The 14,031-nt window shown below is 55.3% G+C and overlaps 1 protein-coding gene across 1 annotated transcript; it reads left to right on the top strand.

Annotated features, from left to right (window-relative positions):
* The first annotated feature begins 9,224 nt into the window (after nt 1-9,224).
* Nucleotides 9,225-12,290, top strand: MNX1 (motor neuron and pancreas homeobox 1). Its single transcript, XM_058038581.1, has 3 exons — nt 9,225-9,828; nt 11,715-11,875; nt 11,958-12,290. Exons 1-3 carry the CDS (start codon nt 9,225-9,227, stop codon nt 12,288-12,290), a joined length of 1,098 nt encoding a protein of 365 aa, XP_057894564.1.
* The last annotated feature ends 1,741 nt before the right edge of the window (nt 12,291-14,031 follow it).

Genomic DNA, 14,031 nt, shown 5'->3' with positions numbered 1-14,031 from the left:
GTCAGCAGCTCTGCTAACGTCAATAATAATTCAGACAGGGAAAATACAGCGTTGTTCTCACTCCTAAGAGAGCCACTCCTATGAGGCTCAATGAACAATGCAGCAGCATCTATGTGAGCTCTGTTGGATTTTATATTGACGATAAATATGAATATTTTCAGAAAATTTTCAATTATTTTGTTTGCATCAGTCATTCTACTACAAAAATAGCTCCACTGTAATCAGCTGCAGAAGCAAAGCAATTTAATTCTGCTCTTAAAATTAAACACTTTATTCTGAAGTTAATAGTATGAACTTCAAATGATTTTCTTGCCTTCTATAAACAAGATCATGTTCTAGAAAATTTCATCAGAGCTGTTTTTAATTTCATTAGCTCCTTGTAATTATTTCCTATCCTTAACATGGAAAATTTATTCTAGGTTGTTATCTGTCCCCAGAAAATTTTAGGTGTCACAAGTTGAACAGTTCTGCACAAATAAGCCACTTAAGCAAAGAAACCACTTAGATTTATCTATTTTATTTGTGTCTGATATTCTCAGTGTGTCTGCATTTTAAATGTATTTTAATGTAAAGGTTAATGGAGTTTTAATAAAGGGCAGATGGCTACTCTAATTGCAGAACACACAGCATACTCTCTTAAAAACCTCTTTAGCTGGCTAGACAGATATTAATAATTCTGAATGCCATTAGAAAAGCAGAGGTTTGAATCAAATTATTCTTCAAAATTACATTTATTATTAAACCAAAACTGCAATCATTGCATACATTTTGCAAAGAAAAAATTGTATTATCAATATATTTCCCATCAAGTAATCCTGTGAACTCTCTATTGTCTATTAAAATTATTTCTATTAAAACACCAAGTGTTCAACTTCCTATTACATATTGTTTTTTATCCAGATGTCAATTTTCAGCTTTTTTCCCTTTAATTCTCTAAACATTTTGCTAGTTTCTCAATCTGCTTCCCACTCCACTAATTTGATTTTTTTTTCTTTGCAAGAGCATGATTCCTGGCTCAAATACCATTATGCATGCACATCGCAATCCCTGGTATGTGTCTTAAAAAAGAGAAGAGAAAAGGAAATAAAAAGCATGAGCTATTTTGTACTGGGCCCTGCGCCAAGGAGAGCCTCCTACCTCCAGAAAAAAACAGTGAAAGCAAACTGGATCTATGAATATCTTCAGAGCAGCCAGTTCGCTGGGAGAGGAAGGTGGCCAAATGCTATGCAGAAATCAAGAAGCCACAGGTAAAGATACTGTGGAGGTTATCACCAAAATAATTTGATTTTTTGAGCATTTAGAGACAGGCATTTCAAAGGGCCGATTAAATCCTCAGGAGCTCTGATATGAATCTGAAGGCACAGCAGAATGGCCATGTAACACCTAAAACAATTTAAACCGGACAGCAATTTTCTGCTTTGGAAATAATTCCTCTAACCTCTTCCTGCCCCTCCTGCAGACCCCTCAGCACAGGCCCATGTACACCATAACCATCCCCATCACCCTCTGAAATTAGCAGTTACATTAACAAGGTTTTGAATTATTGGCTGGGATGTGGTTTGGGGCTCTCCAATGGAAGAGAAGTAAGTTTTATATCATTTTATGAACGGGCATTAATCAATGCTAAATCACAATGAGAGTCTTATGGAATCACATATTACAATCTCCTGAATCACAGGAGGAGCTCGCTGTGATTGATGTGACTACAGTGGCATTTGGTGCCATCAATAGTGAGAGCAGCTCACGTTCAGGTTTTACCACATTAGGGGCTGTTTTGAGCCCACCGTGGATGGGAGGGACCCTTGGAGCCCTGGCCAGGAAACAACAGTATTTGCCACATTATTAATCTACCCTTATGATTCATCTTTTATCCTTCCTGGCACTTGTGTTGCTCCTCTGGATGCCCAAAGAGTGCCAGAGCTGAACAGCCTGAAGGTGAAGTGAGGCTTTGTGTGTACCCTGGAGAGGTGGCAGGTGTCCCATCTCCATCCACACGGATCTCTTATTTCTCCAAATAATTCCTCTAAAACAATTACAAGAGGCTTTGCCTGGTTGGAGAGAGGGTGCCCTGGAGGCAGGGCTGGAGATGGAGATGGGAACCACCTAAACATGGAAACCCAGGCAGCCTCCCAGATCTATGGAATCTGTCACATTCCCTTTTGGAGAGTGCAGTGACACCAGTGACAGCAAAGCCCAGCTCTGCCTGCTGCAGGAGGGACTCTGTGCACAGCTTTTCTTTGCCCAAGCTATCGTGGAGAGGTCCAGAATCACCCCAGATGTGGGTGGGAGGCAAATTCTCTGTGATGGTGTTCAAGCACAGGTCAGTGAAGGACCACGCAGGATGTCCCAGTCACTGAGTGCGGGTGCCTGACACACTCAGCCCCACTGTGGCCCTCAGGGGCTGGAGGGTGGGATGGCATGGGATGGCATGGGATGGCATGGGATGGCATGGGATGGCATGGGATGGCAGGGCATGGCATGGCATGGCATAGCATGGAGCAGGGAGGAGGCATCAGCTGAGGGATGTAGCAGCAGGAGCTCCAGGGGAGCAGGAAACAAAGCGTGTCCTCCACAGTCCCACATTGTCACAGCCCAGCCACGCAGTTCTCCTGGCAGGGCACCCCCTGCACCCACTCCCTGCTCCTGGGGGGCTGCTCCCTTGGCCTTGTGCCCCCATGGGCTCGTGGGGTCCCCTCAAGTGTCACAGCGTGGGGACAGAGCCAGCCCAGCTCATGGAGAAGGTGGGACTGCAGAGAGCCTGTGGCTGTTCAGGGAAGGGGGACTGCACCAGGGGTCGGATGACGCTGGAAAGGAGTTAAACAACACCCATGTTGCCTAACCTGTGTTTTAGGGCAGCTCTTCAGGGTTTTTCCTACACAGGAGAGGGAGCAGAGAAGGTGAAAGCACCAGCCCCTCTCCAGCTGCCACGGGAGGGACACACATCCCCCTCCATGCCCATGCCCACCCCACCCCTTGGGCAGTGCTTTGGGGCAGGACCCTGCAGGTCACCCAGCCAGGAGAGGGCTGGTTATTTAATACCCCATTACACACATTCGATACATATTTAATTCCCACTGTAGCTCTCAGTGTTAGCGTTCAAAAACACATAATCACGGGGGACTATATGCGGTGCTTTTTGTTAAGAGCTCTGGGAATCGGGGTATATTCAACCCAAATCTGACTCCCACCATACATCCGAAATGATCATGTTTTATACTCTATCGTTACATAACTTTCATGTTAATTATTAAACTTATATTGTTCTATTGTATACATAAATTTAGCCCCTCTCTGAATTTCCAACATAATTTCTCATTATTCTTCTTATGGTTATATAATAATTACATTTAATTACTAAACAATCATCACATCTAACAATTATATCATTTATCATACTGCTTACGCAGGTGCAGTTGATCAGGGAAAGCACAAAGCCTAACATTTTAGATTCTATCTTTAACTTTTTCCAGGGCTCCACTATCATCAGGACAAGAGCAGGGGAAGGAGGTGTCCCTGCACATCCCCTCAGCTGCCAGAGATGGGGGGACGGGGGGGAGCCCCAAACGTGTTCTGCAGCCCTTGGAACTGCGCTGGAAAACAAAGCAAAACAGAGCAAAACAAAGCAAAACAGAGCAAAACAGAGCAAACCTTCAGCTTGCCCCCTCGCAGCCCGGTTTGCCCCAGCGGCGGCGGAAGGAGCAGCGCAATTTTAAGCGATTTTCAGAGCCCCCGCGGCCGCGGGCGGAGCGCGGAAGGGGCCGCGGGGCCGCCGCTCCCCGGCGCGCAAAACACGCGCGGTGTTTCCCAGCGGTGCGCTCGGCCAGATGTTTAAGACGTATGAGAGAAGAGTAGTTAAAACGCGCATTATATAGTTCTGCCTCGTCTAAAATCGCACGCGCTGACCCATATATTTTAAACTGCAAACGGACTCCAGTCACTTAAAATATTGCAACGTCGATAGGACTAATTAATTGGAAATAAGAAACGAAAGAATACAATTAAACGAGGAGAGAATCATTTTCTAATTTAATAGCGGGACATTTATAAAGATCACAAGCTAAAAGGCACGGAGTGATCCCATCGACGGGGTGTTAAATCAGCGCGGCTGGAGGCGGGGAGCGGCCCCGGCCCCGCTGCCGCGCAGAGCCGCGCCCCGGCCCGCGGAGCCCCGCGCGGTGCCCTCGAACACGCGGGGATGTTTTATTAGCCCCCATTTCCTAACGATAATTTATTGCGATAAAACAGACACCCGAGGTCCTCTTAAATTGTCTTTTTATAATGAATAAATTTAAACGGGCTAATTAATATATAAACTAAGCCGATTTGTCAGGTTGATTTGTATTTTAGTTAATTGTGAAAGTAATTACCACACGGGCAAATTAACAGCTTTCTGGAAATGACCAAGGCAGGGTTTTTATTTCCTTCCTGGGTGAAGAAAATTCATTTTTCCCAGCTCTTGATGTGATGAATAAAAGTCATAAATCTGGGTGATTGGTGCAGGCAGAGTCTAAATGGCTTCATATTTCATTTTAGGTTTAATAGAAATATTCATGCTCTGTTTTAATGAAATTAAATTGAAGGGGGGTGGACTGAGAGGCTGTCGGTCGGGCTTAAAGGGGCAGCGCACTCTGGGTGGGCTTTTTGTTGTTTTCCTGTGGATGAACAAAACCTGTCCAGCCTTCGTTATTCCAGACAAACCGCGACTGATGCGGGAATTGCAGCGGTAGCAGGAATAAATTTAAAATTTTTGTTTCACATTATCTGAAGAGCAAGTCTAAAGCAATCCAGGCAAAACTTTGGAAAATGGCTTGTAGGGAATAAAAAAAAAAAAAGAAAACAACCAAAAAACATCTAGGTAAAGTACCCCGGGCTCCTAAGGCATGGCCAGGTTTTTTGTCCAGATGTGGGGTCCGAGGTGAAGGCAGGGCTTTGCAGACCGGCCCCTCTCTGCAGCTCGGAGATTTTGGAGTGCGTGGAATGCCCTTTCCCCGGGAGGGACGGGCGGACACGATCGCCCCCCGAGACCCCAGGAGGGGAAAGGCGCTGGTGGGGACCCAGAGCCTTTGGGACCTGCCCGGAGCCCTCCCGGCAACCCAACTTCTTTGCCGGACGAAAGGAACAAGTTTGCTAAGGCAGAGGCATTTTCCAAGTGTCCGAGGATGCTGGTCCAGCTGGTCCCAGCCCGTTTCCCCCAGCAGGGCCCGGGGCAGCCCCGGCGCGGGAGCCGCCGGCAGCCGGGGCCGCTCCGTAATGGATCTGATCTGTGACTTGTTGATTTCCCCTGAGCAAATACGGCTTTGATGCAGTCCCGGCGAGAGTGGTTAGCTGATGAATTGACAAAAACTAATCAGCTTTATTGGGAAACAGGTTAAGGGCAGCAGAGTGTCAATAATTCTCCGCCTGACCCCCTCATCCATTAGGAGAGGCAGCTGATTAGACCGAGAAGACCCTGTGCTTTTTGCACTGAAATTGCTTTCATAAACTCACCATTATTAGCAGTCAATGCAAGCGGCTAATTTAGAGGAGACATCCCGAGGATGTCACATTTATCAGGGAGGTTTATGTATCATTATCTCATTTACAGAATGTCGCAGTGTAATATGTGTTTTTGGCAATAACGCTGGCCCGCGCCTGCCGTTTGTAGCGGATCTGGGGAAATCGGGGGGGAGTTAATTCGGGAAAATTTGAGACTCCCCCATGGCAGGGTCCGCTGTTCCCGCCGGGATTTACCCCAGAGCCCCACGCCGCCCCCTGCGTGCACCGCCCCGGCTTTTCAAAAGGCGAGATAGGATCTGTTTGCCCTCGGCCGGGCAGCGGGGGCTCTGCTGAAAGGGACCACCCGGAGGTGTCGGGGAGCGCGCTCCTTGCGCTATCTCCGAGATAACCGCGCATTGTTGGCTCCCGGGCAATACACTGGATCAACACAGGTGCGGGGAGTTCAGCGGGCCCGGATGCCCTGCGGCACCTGTGGGGACAAACACACGGAACGGAACGGTGCGGGGGAAGGAAAAAAAAAAGGCTTTAAAAATTGCGATAGGATAGGATAGGATAGGATAGGATAGGAAAGGAAAGGAAAGGAAAGGAAAGGAAAGGAAAGGAAAGGAAAGGAAAGGAAAGGAAAGGAAAGGAAAGGAAAGGAAAGGAAAGGAAAGGAAAGGAAAGGAAAGGAAAGGAAAGGAAAGGAAAGGAAAGGAAAGGAAAGGAAAGGAGTTTTTAAAAATTGTACTGTTAAAAAAAAAAAAAAAAAAAAAAAAAAAAAAGTCTGAAAATCGAAATTCCTCTCCAAACACTAAATATCCATCAGCCAAAAGATGCGACACCCGGGCCGAAGGCGCGGGTGTCCAGACGGGGCGGCCGCCCTGAGCCGCCCCCGGTCGGTGATGTACCGGGGTCAGGGGACCGTGCGACCCCGGTGCTCGCTCCCCACCAGCCGGCCTCGCCTTCTGCCCCATCGCCGCCTGGAGAAGCGCTCACGGCACCGCCCACCCTCCAGCGCCGCCAGCCGCGCATCCCTCCGGGACCCCCGAGCGCAGCGCTGCGCCCATGGCTCCCTGCTGGCTTCCCCTGCAGCTCGTCCCTCGTCCCCAAAACTGCCCCGAGAAGGGGCCGCACGCTGCGCCCAGAGCAGTGTTCCTGCGTGCGGGACAATCCGCAGCCTCCACGGGCCCGACAACACCGACCCGGGCATCGGGAACAGGCACCGGCCCTGCCCGGGGCGCCCGCCGGTGACAGCCGCGCCCCCGTGCCCAGCGGGGACATTGGAGGGGGTGGCCCTCATCCTTGCGGGGCCGGGGCGCAGGGAAGGAAGGGGTGCGGCTCCACCACCCTCCTCCTCCTCCGGGATCTGTCACAGGGACGGGGGCCGGGCACTCCCTGCTCTGGGGCTGCCCGCGCGTGGGGCCAAAGTGACGCTCCATGGGAAACGCGGGGCCGGTGGGGATGCCAGAGGCCACCGCCCTCCTCAGCCCCTCGGCGCCCGAACAAAACCGAAGAGGCTCATTAAACCATCCTGCGACTCGATGTCCCCTCTCCATCCCAGCGAGCGGGGGGCACTGGGGTTTTGTGCGGCTGCGGGGCTCGGCCCCAGCCCCCGCGGTGTGTGCGGGCCGCGCCCGGTCCGTGCTGGGCTCTCCCGGGCGGCGGCGGCTCTGCGGGAGCATCCCCGGGGCCCGTGGGCTCTGCGTGCGTGTGCGTGTGTGTGTGTGTGTGTGTGTGTGTGTGTGTGTGTGTGCGTGTGGCTCTGCTGTGCCACGCGTGTGCATCGTGCCAGGCCCGTGCACGGGTGTGCCCGTGTGGCCGCTGCAGTTGTGTCCGCATGTCTGTCCCGCTTGTGCCTGTGTGTCTGTCTGTCGTGCGAATGTGTCCGGAGGCTCTAGCGAGGTCAAGGTGGGGGGAAAAGTGCAGGGAAAAGGGGAACACGAGGGCGCTGAGCAAAGGGTTCCTTGTCTCTAGGTGTGCACGCCCCTCAGATGTGCTCCGGGCCTCCCTCCCACGGAGTAGTGGCAAGGAGACAGAGCCAAAGTTGTCAGATATTTTGTTGGTTGTGTTGGACTCCGTTTCTCTTCTCCATTTTCCCCTTTCCCCTTTTCCTCTCCTCTTTTCGTTGCTTTTACTTTTCCCACCCCAGGGGCAGGGGCCGGGAGGGACGGGGCACCCTTGCTGTGGTGTCCCCGGTCCCCCTGGGGCACAGCCCCGCTGCCCCCGGTGCGGAGCGGCCCCTCCCGGGAATGGAGCCGCGATTTGGGCACTTCCCGCGGCCGAGACCCTCCTCCACGGGGGAGAACTTTGAAAGGAGAACGTGTTTGTCTTGGCAGCGCTTCGTGCCGTGGCCTGACCTTTCGCTCACACTGCCGGGCCCCCCCGGGGAAGCGGGACCCGGGTAAGGAGAGACCCCTCGCCCGCTCTTTCCCTTTTCTGTCCCAGGCTGTTTGCCTTAGATAAGCAGGTGTAATAAGGCTGTTGACAGACCCGGGATTTGGTGGCAGGGTGACTCCCTGACCCGCAGGTGTTTATTCTTTCCGACTCGTTAAAAAGCGGCCGGCGGCGCGTTTACGGCAAATATTTACCGGGTGCGGGAACGGTGGGAAACTCTCATTGGACACACGGCGGAGCCAGCGGAGAGCCGCACGCTGCCGTGCCCGGGAGGGTTCTCTCGCGGGGAGCAGCCGGTTCCCCTCGGGTATCCCGGGCTGCTCCCCAATGGGTGTCCCGAGCTGTGCCCCTCGGGTATGCCGGGCTGTGCCCCTCGGGTATTCCGGGCTGTGCCCCTCGGGTATTCCGGGCTGGGCCCCTCGGGTATTCCGGGCTGTTCCCCACGGGTGTCCCAGGTTATCCCCCTCGGCTGTCCCGTGCTGTCCCACATGGATATCCCAGGTTATTCCCTCGGGTATCCCGGGCTGTGCCCCTCAGGTGTCGCGGGCTGTCCCCCATGGTTATCTCAGGTTATCCGCACGGGTGTCCCGGGCTGTGCCCCTCGGGTATCCCGGGTTATCCCTCTCAGCTGTCCCGGGCTGTTCCCCATGAGTATCCCGGGCTATTCCTCTCGGCTGTCCCGGACTGTTCCCCAAGGGTATCCCGGGTTATCCCCTCGGGTATCCCGGGTTATCCCTATGGGTGTCCCAGGTTACCCCCTCGGGTGTCCCGGGCTGTGCCCCTCGGGTGTCCCGGGTTATCCCCTCGGGTATCCCGGGCTGTGCCCCTGGGGTGTCCCGGGTTATCCCCTCGGGTATCCCGGGCTGTGCCCCTGGGGTGTCCCGGGTTATCCCTATGGGTGTCCCGGGTTATCCCTATGGGTGTCCCGGGCTGTGCCCCTGGGGTGTCCCGGGCTGTGCCCCTGGGGTGTCCCGGGTTATCCCTATGGGTGTCCCGGGTTATCCCTATGGGTGTCCCGGGCTGTGCCCCTGGGGTGTCCCGGGTTATCCCTATGGGTGTCCCGGGCTGTGCTCCTCGGGTGTCCCGGGTTATCCCTATGGGTGTCCCTGGTTATCCGCTCGGGTATCCCAGGCTGTTCCCCGGTGCCGCCGCCCGCAGCGCGGTTCTCGCGGAGGGGGCGGGCTCTCGGCGGTGACGGGTGTGCGGCGCAGCCAATGGCGAGCGAGGCCGCAGCGGCGCGGGGCCAATGGGAGCCGCCTGCGGCCCTTGAAGGGGCGCGCCGCGGAGCGCGGCCGCACTGCCGCCCGCCGCCGCCGGGAGACGCGGCCGGCCCGGGGCAGCCGCACGCTCCCATGGAAAAATCCAAAAATTTCCGCATCGACGCGCTGCTGGCTGTCGACCCCCCCAAGGCGGCGGCGGGGCAGAGCGCGCCGCTGGCCCTGGTCACCTCGCTGAGCGGCAGCGGTAGCAGCAGCAGCGGGAGCGGCAGCCCTCCGTCCTCGTCCTCCTCTTCCTCGTCCTCTTCATCCTCCTCCGAGCACCCCTCCGGCGGCCCCGCCGACTGCCTGCGCACCGACAGCCCCTCTCCGCCGCGCCTCCTGGCCGCGCACTGCGCCCTGGTGCCCAAGCCCGGCTTCCTGCCCGGGGCGGGCTCGGGCTCGCACCCGCACCACCCCGCCTCGGCGGCCGGCATGGCCCTGGGACTGCACCCCGCGGCGCCCGGCGGGCCGGGCATGCCGGCGCAGGCGGCCCTCTACGGGCACCCGGTGTACGGCTACTCGGCGCTGGGCGGGCAGCACCCGGCCCTCTCGTACCCCTACTCGCAGGTGCAGGGAGCGCACCCCTCCCACCCCGCCGCCGACCCCATCAAGCTCAGCGCCGGCACCTTCCAGCTGGACCAGTGGCTGCGGGCCTCCACCGCGGGCATGATCCTGCCCAAGATGCCCGACTTCAACTGTGAGTACCTGCCTCCCTCCGCGCCGCATCCTCCATCCCCTGCCCTGCCGGCGGCTGCCTCCTTCCGAGGGCGTAGAAGCCCCTCCTGGCCCCCTAAACAAGCTGCAGATTTAAACTGGAAGAGTCGCTTTTATTTTTTGGCAAAATTTATGTTAGAAGGAAGAAATAGCGCTCGGCGATGGGAAACGGGGGTGTGCGGTCACATCGCCATTCCCCGCCCTTGAGGAGCCCCGGACAGCCTGGCAGGTTAAATGGCAAGGTGATAAATTGCTCCCTGCCTTCGCAAATGCCCTTTCCCTCTGTTCCCGGAGGGTAGAAGCCGCCGGGGAGGGGAGGGGAGGTGGGAGTTGGTGAGGGGCCAGGGCAGGGGCAGGAGTCCTTACGGTGTCCCTAAAACCCCAGTCTCAATGTAACCCCCCCAAAAGAGAGGTGGCAGGTCGCACCACTCACTCGCCGTTCTTAATTCTATTTCTCCTTTATCAGAAATGGGAGTATAATAATGATGACAGGCTTCCCAGGCAAAGGGATGTTGGGATCGGCCAAAAACTTGGGGTTCTGCGTTCCCTGGGGATAACGAATAGCAAAGAGGGGCAGTGGGAGGGTTTAGGTGTGGGCCCAGGAAAGGCCGGGAATGCTGGATGGAGCCCCGGAGTCCCAGCAAAGCGCCGTGCGCAGCTCTAGGCCTCGCGGCGATGGGGAACTTGCATCTGGTTTAAGCAAAGATCATTTTCGGAGGTGTGAGCTCTCGGTGGGAATGGCCGGTTTAACAATACCGGAGGTGTAGTTTTACGAAAATCATGCCAGGAAAAGAATTGCGATTTTTTTTTTCCTCCCCTTCTCCTGCTCGGCACACACATTCGCAGACAAAAAAGTCCATTGTTTTCTCTTGGATTGGGATTGTTTAGACTGGAACATTCAAGAAGAAAAAAATAATTAGGAAAGCTGTTAGAGTCCTGCCTCTCAAACAAGGGGCAGAGGGGAATAAATAACCAAGGAAAACGAGTCTCGGAAAATCGCACCGCGGTGACAAAATCTCCCGGGTGCTGCGGCCGGGAGCGGACACTGTCCTATTCTTTCTGCCGCTTTAGCGAGCTGTCTCCAACCGTGGCCAGGGAGCAGAAGCCGCCCTTTCCCAAGTTAATTTTATTTTTCTAAGCCTAATAAGCCAAAATATCTAAATAATTTGAGAAATGGACAGTAGCGCTGCCGAGTCGCATGCCCAGGGCTGTCAGGGCCTTCGAAGAGGCTCAGTTCCCGCTTTCTCGTGGATGAAATTTTTTGTTTTGTTTTGCTATTTTTCCCCCTCTCTAATAAATCCTTAGTTTTAGTTATTTTTTTTAATGCGGAAAACACGCTTTTTAAAATTTTTTTCTTCCCCCCGCCCCCGTTTCCAATACGGTTTTCTAGTCCTCGCTGATGATTTACGCTCCGAGGGGCAGCCGGTGCAGGGCACGGAGCGGCCCCGGTCTCGGTCCCGGTTCCGGCCTGCAATCCCGCTAATTAAACGGATATGGGCGGGCAGGGAGTGCGGCAGGTTTAACTAAAACATTAAATGGAGCAAATTGCCGCTCCCCGGAGAGCCCCGTGCCCCTGCGCCGCGATCCCTGCCTTGGGTTTATTGTCTCGCGTTTGTTGGGCTCTTGGGAAATCAAGAGACATATTTTCCTTTATTTAAAAGATTTCATTTAATTCTTTTTTTTTTTTTTTTTTTTTTGGTCCCTGTGGGCGATTCCCCTGACACGGCGGAAGCCGAGAAGCCCCGGAGTCAGGGAGGATGGATGTTCCAGCCTCGCTCAGCCTTTCCCGCTTCCCAGGGGGGATGCGCGGCCGGGGCTGGGCGGCTCCGCGCTCACCTCCCGCTCCCCCTTCTCCTTGTCCTTCCCCAGCCCAGGCGCAGTCCAACCTCCTGGGGAAGTGCCGCCGGCCCCGCACGGCCTTCACCAGCCAGCAGCTGCTGGAGCTGGAGCACCAGTTCAAGCTCAACAAGTACCTCTCCCGGCCCAAGCGCTTCGAGGTGGCCACGTCGCTCATGCTGACCGAGACGCAGGTGAGTGAGTGTCCCCGGCCCCGGGCGGGGCAGCCCCGGCGGGCGGTGGATGAAGGGGTGTTTGGTGTCCCGTGTCCCCCAGGTGAAGATCTGGTTCCAGAACCGGCGCATGAAGTGGAAGCGCAGCAAGAAGGCGAAGGAGCAGGCGGCGCAGGAGGCCGAGAAGCCCAAGGCGGGCGGCGGCGAGGACAAGGGCGATGAGGAGATGCTGCTGCCCGCCCCCGAGAAAAGCGCCGGCAGGAGGATGCGGGAGCTGCCCGACAGCGAACCTGAGGACGAGGAAGACGAGGAGGAGGAAGAGGAGGCGGCGGCGGCCGGGAGATGCTGCCCGTACCACTCCTCCGACTGCTCCGAGGCGGACGAGGAGGACACGCAGCCCCGGGGCCGGCACGGAGCCCCGGCGCAGCCCCAGTGAGCCCCGGCGGGTCCGGCTCCTCCGGCCGAGCCGCCGCTCCCGGCTGGCACCGGTCCCGCTCCCGCCTTGTTCTGATTTCTCCCTGCTTGGAGAGGGATGGAGAAGAGGATCCTCGGCATGCCGGGCGGGGAAGAGGATTTATCGTGAATACAGTGTTATTATTGACTGAAAACCAGACAAAACTTGAGCTCCCTCACCCCCCACCCCTGCCCCCTGGAAGCGCGTTCCTTTCGCTGAGTATTGGAAATGTTTTGTTCTTACTATATATCGGGAAATCTGTTTATGTCATGAACGTTAAAACTGCTGGAAATCTCAATACTGTCTTTATTTTTGTATATCATATTTATAAAAAAAAATTGCCTCTACTTATGCATGCTAAATTATTCCCCAGGTCCTCCCACCCTTGCGACGGTGGGGAGAAAATAAACGGCGTTTTTTACTGGAGGTGTCCGAGCGCTGTGTGAGGGGAGGATGCTCCGGGGTCAGGGCATCTCGGTGCTTTGGGAGGTGCCAAAAACGACCGGGAGGGAGCCGGGAACCGCTTCCTAATCGGAATTTAGCCCGGTGCCACAGCTGCCGTGTAATGCCTGATATTTAGAGGGTATTTCCGAGAGGAGCGCCTCAGAACAGGGTGAGCTGCCCCGGTTACAGCGCTGGGGGTGCCGGGGATGCGGCGGCGCTCCTGCCCTGCGATGCTTTGGGAGCTCGGAGACTGGCCTGGCATCCCCTCCCGAGGGAATGGGGCCTAGGGACGGAGGCAGCAGCGCTGCCTTCCCGGGGAAGCTCGGTTCCCAAAGGAGCGAGGCGCTCCCGTGCCCGCCCCGGTACCGAGGACGGGACCCCCGGCTCCCCGCCCCGCCGGCGCTGGAGCGCGGGGCTTTCGATGCCCGCGCCGTTTATCTCGCCAATAAATTCGCAGATCAATTAATTCCTGTCACCGCGGCTCTTCCCCAAATCAATTATAGCGAATTTAAATAGAATCACTGGCTCATCCCCACCAGCTCAGGGCCACGGCTGGCAATTCATCCCTGTGGATGAATTACAGGGAGGCTCCGCTCCCGCGTAGGGCCGCGCAGGGAAAGACACGGATCCCGCATGCCACCGCTCCCACTCCTAGCCCAGGAGGATGAGAATGAGGAGCTGTGAAACAGAGCTTTCCCACTCCCGTGCGCTTTGAAAATAAAAATAATAATAATTTAAATCACTATATTTTCTACAAATTCGCGTTAACCTGTCCTGTGAGGCCACAGTGTGGTCTCTATTAACGCCTTCTGTAAAAATCCGCCCAGTGAAACACAGGCTGGCGCATGCATGAGATTATGGGATGACATTCAGGAAAGAAAATTGTTATCCCTCACGGAGAGCTTCAGGTGCCTCGGCTGGAGGTGGCACCCAGGCTCACCGGCCCCGCACACCCCGTGCCCCGGGGCAACACGTCAAAAATGTGAACATATCCCATGTGTCAAAAGACTCGATCGGGATAATCTCGATTTGGCTTGACCGATACCTAACCCCTTGAAACGATCGCGTCGGAGGCTCTGATTTAAATTTCCAAACGATTTTCTTTTGGTCACAGGCTGTGGAGACTTGAAGGCGATAGAAAAATAAAGGTGTTAGTGTCTCTGGTTTTTCACGGCTCTGGCCGACCCTGCATCCCCGTGGGTGAGCGGCCGGGCAGGAGCGCGCAAAACCCGCGCAGGGCCGCGGTGGCTCCTCCGCCCTAATCCCGGCCACACGTCCG

Source organism: Melospiza georgiana, chromosome 1, assembly GCF_028018845.1.
Source record: "Melospiza georgiana isolate bMelGeo1 chromosome 1, bMelGeo1.pri, whole genome shotgun sequence".
Classification (NCBI taxonomy): Eukaryota; Metazoa; Chordata; class Aves; order Passeriformes; family Passerellidae; genus Melospiza; species Melospiza georgiana.
The sequence above is the reverse complement of the archived record's forward strand: the minus strand, read 5'-3'. Positions and strand labels throughout refer to the sequence as shown.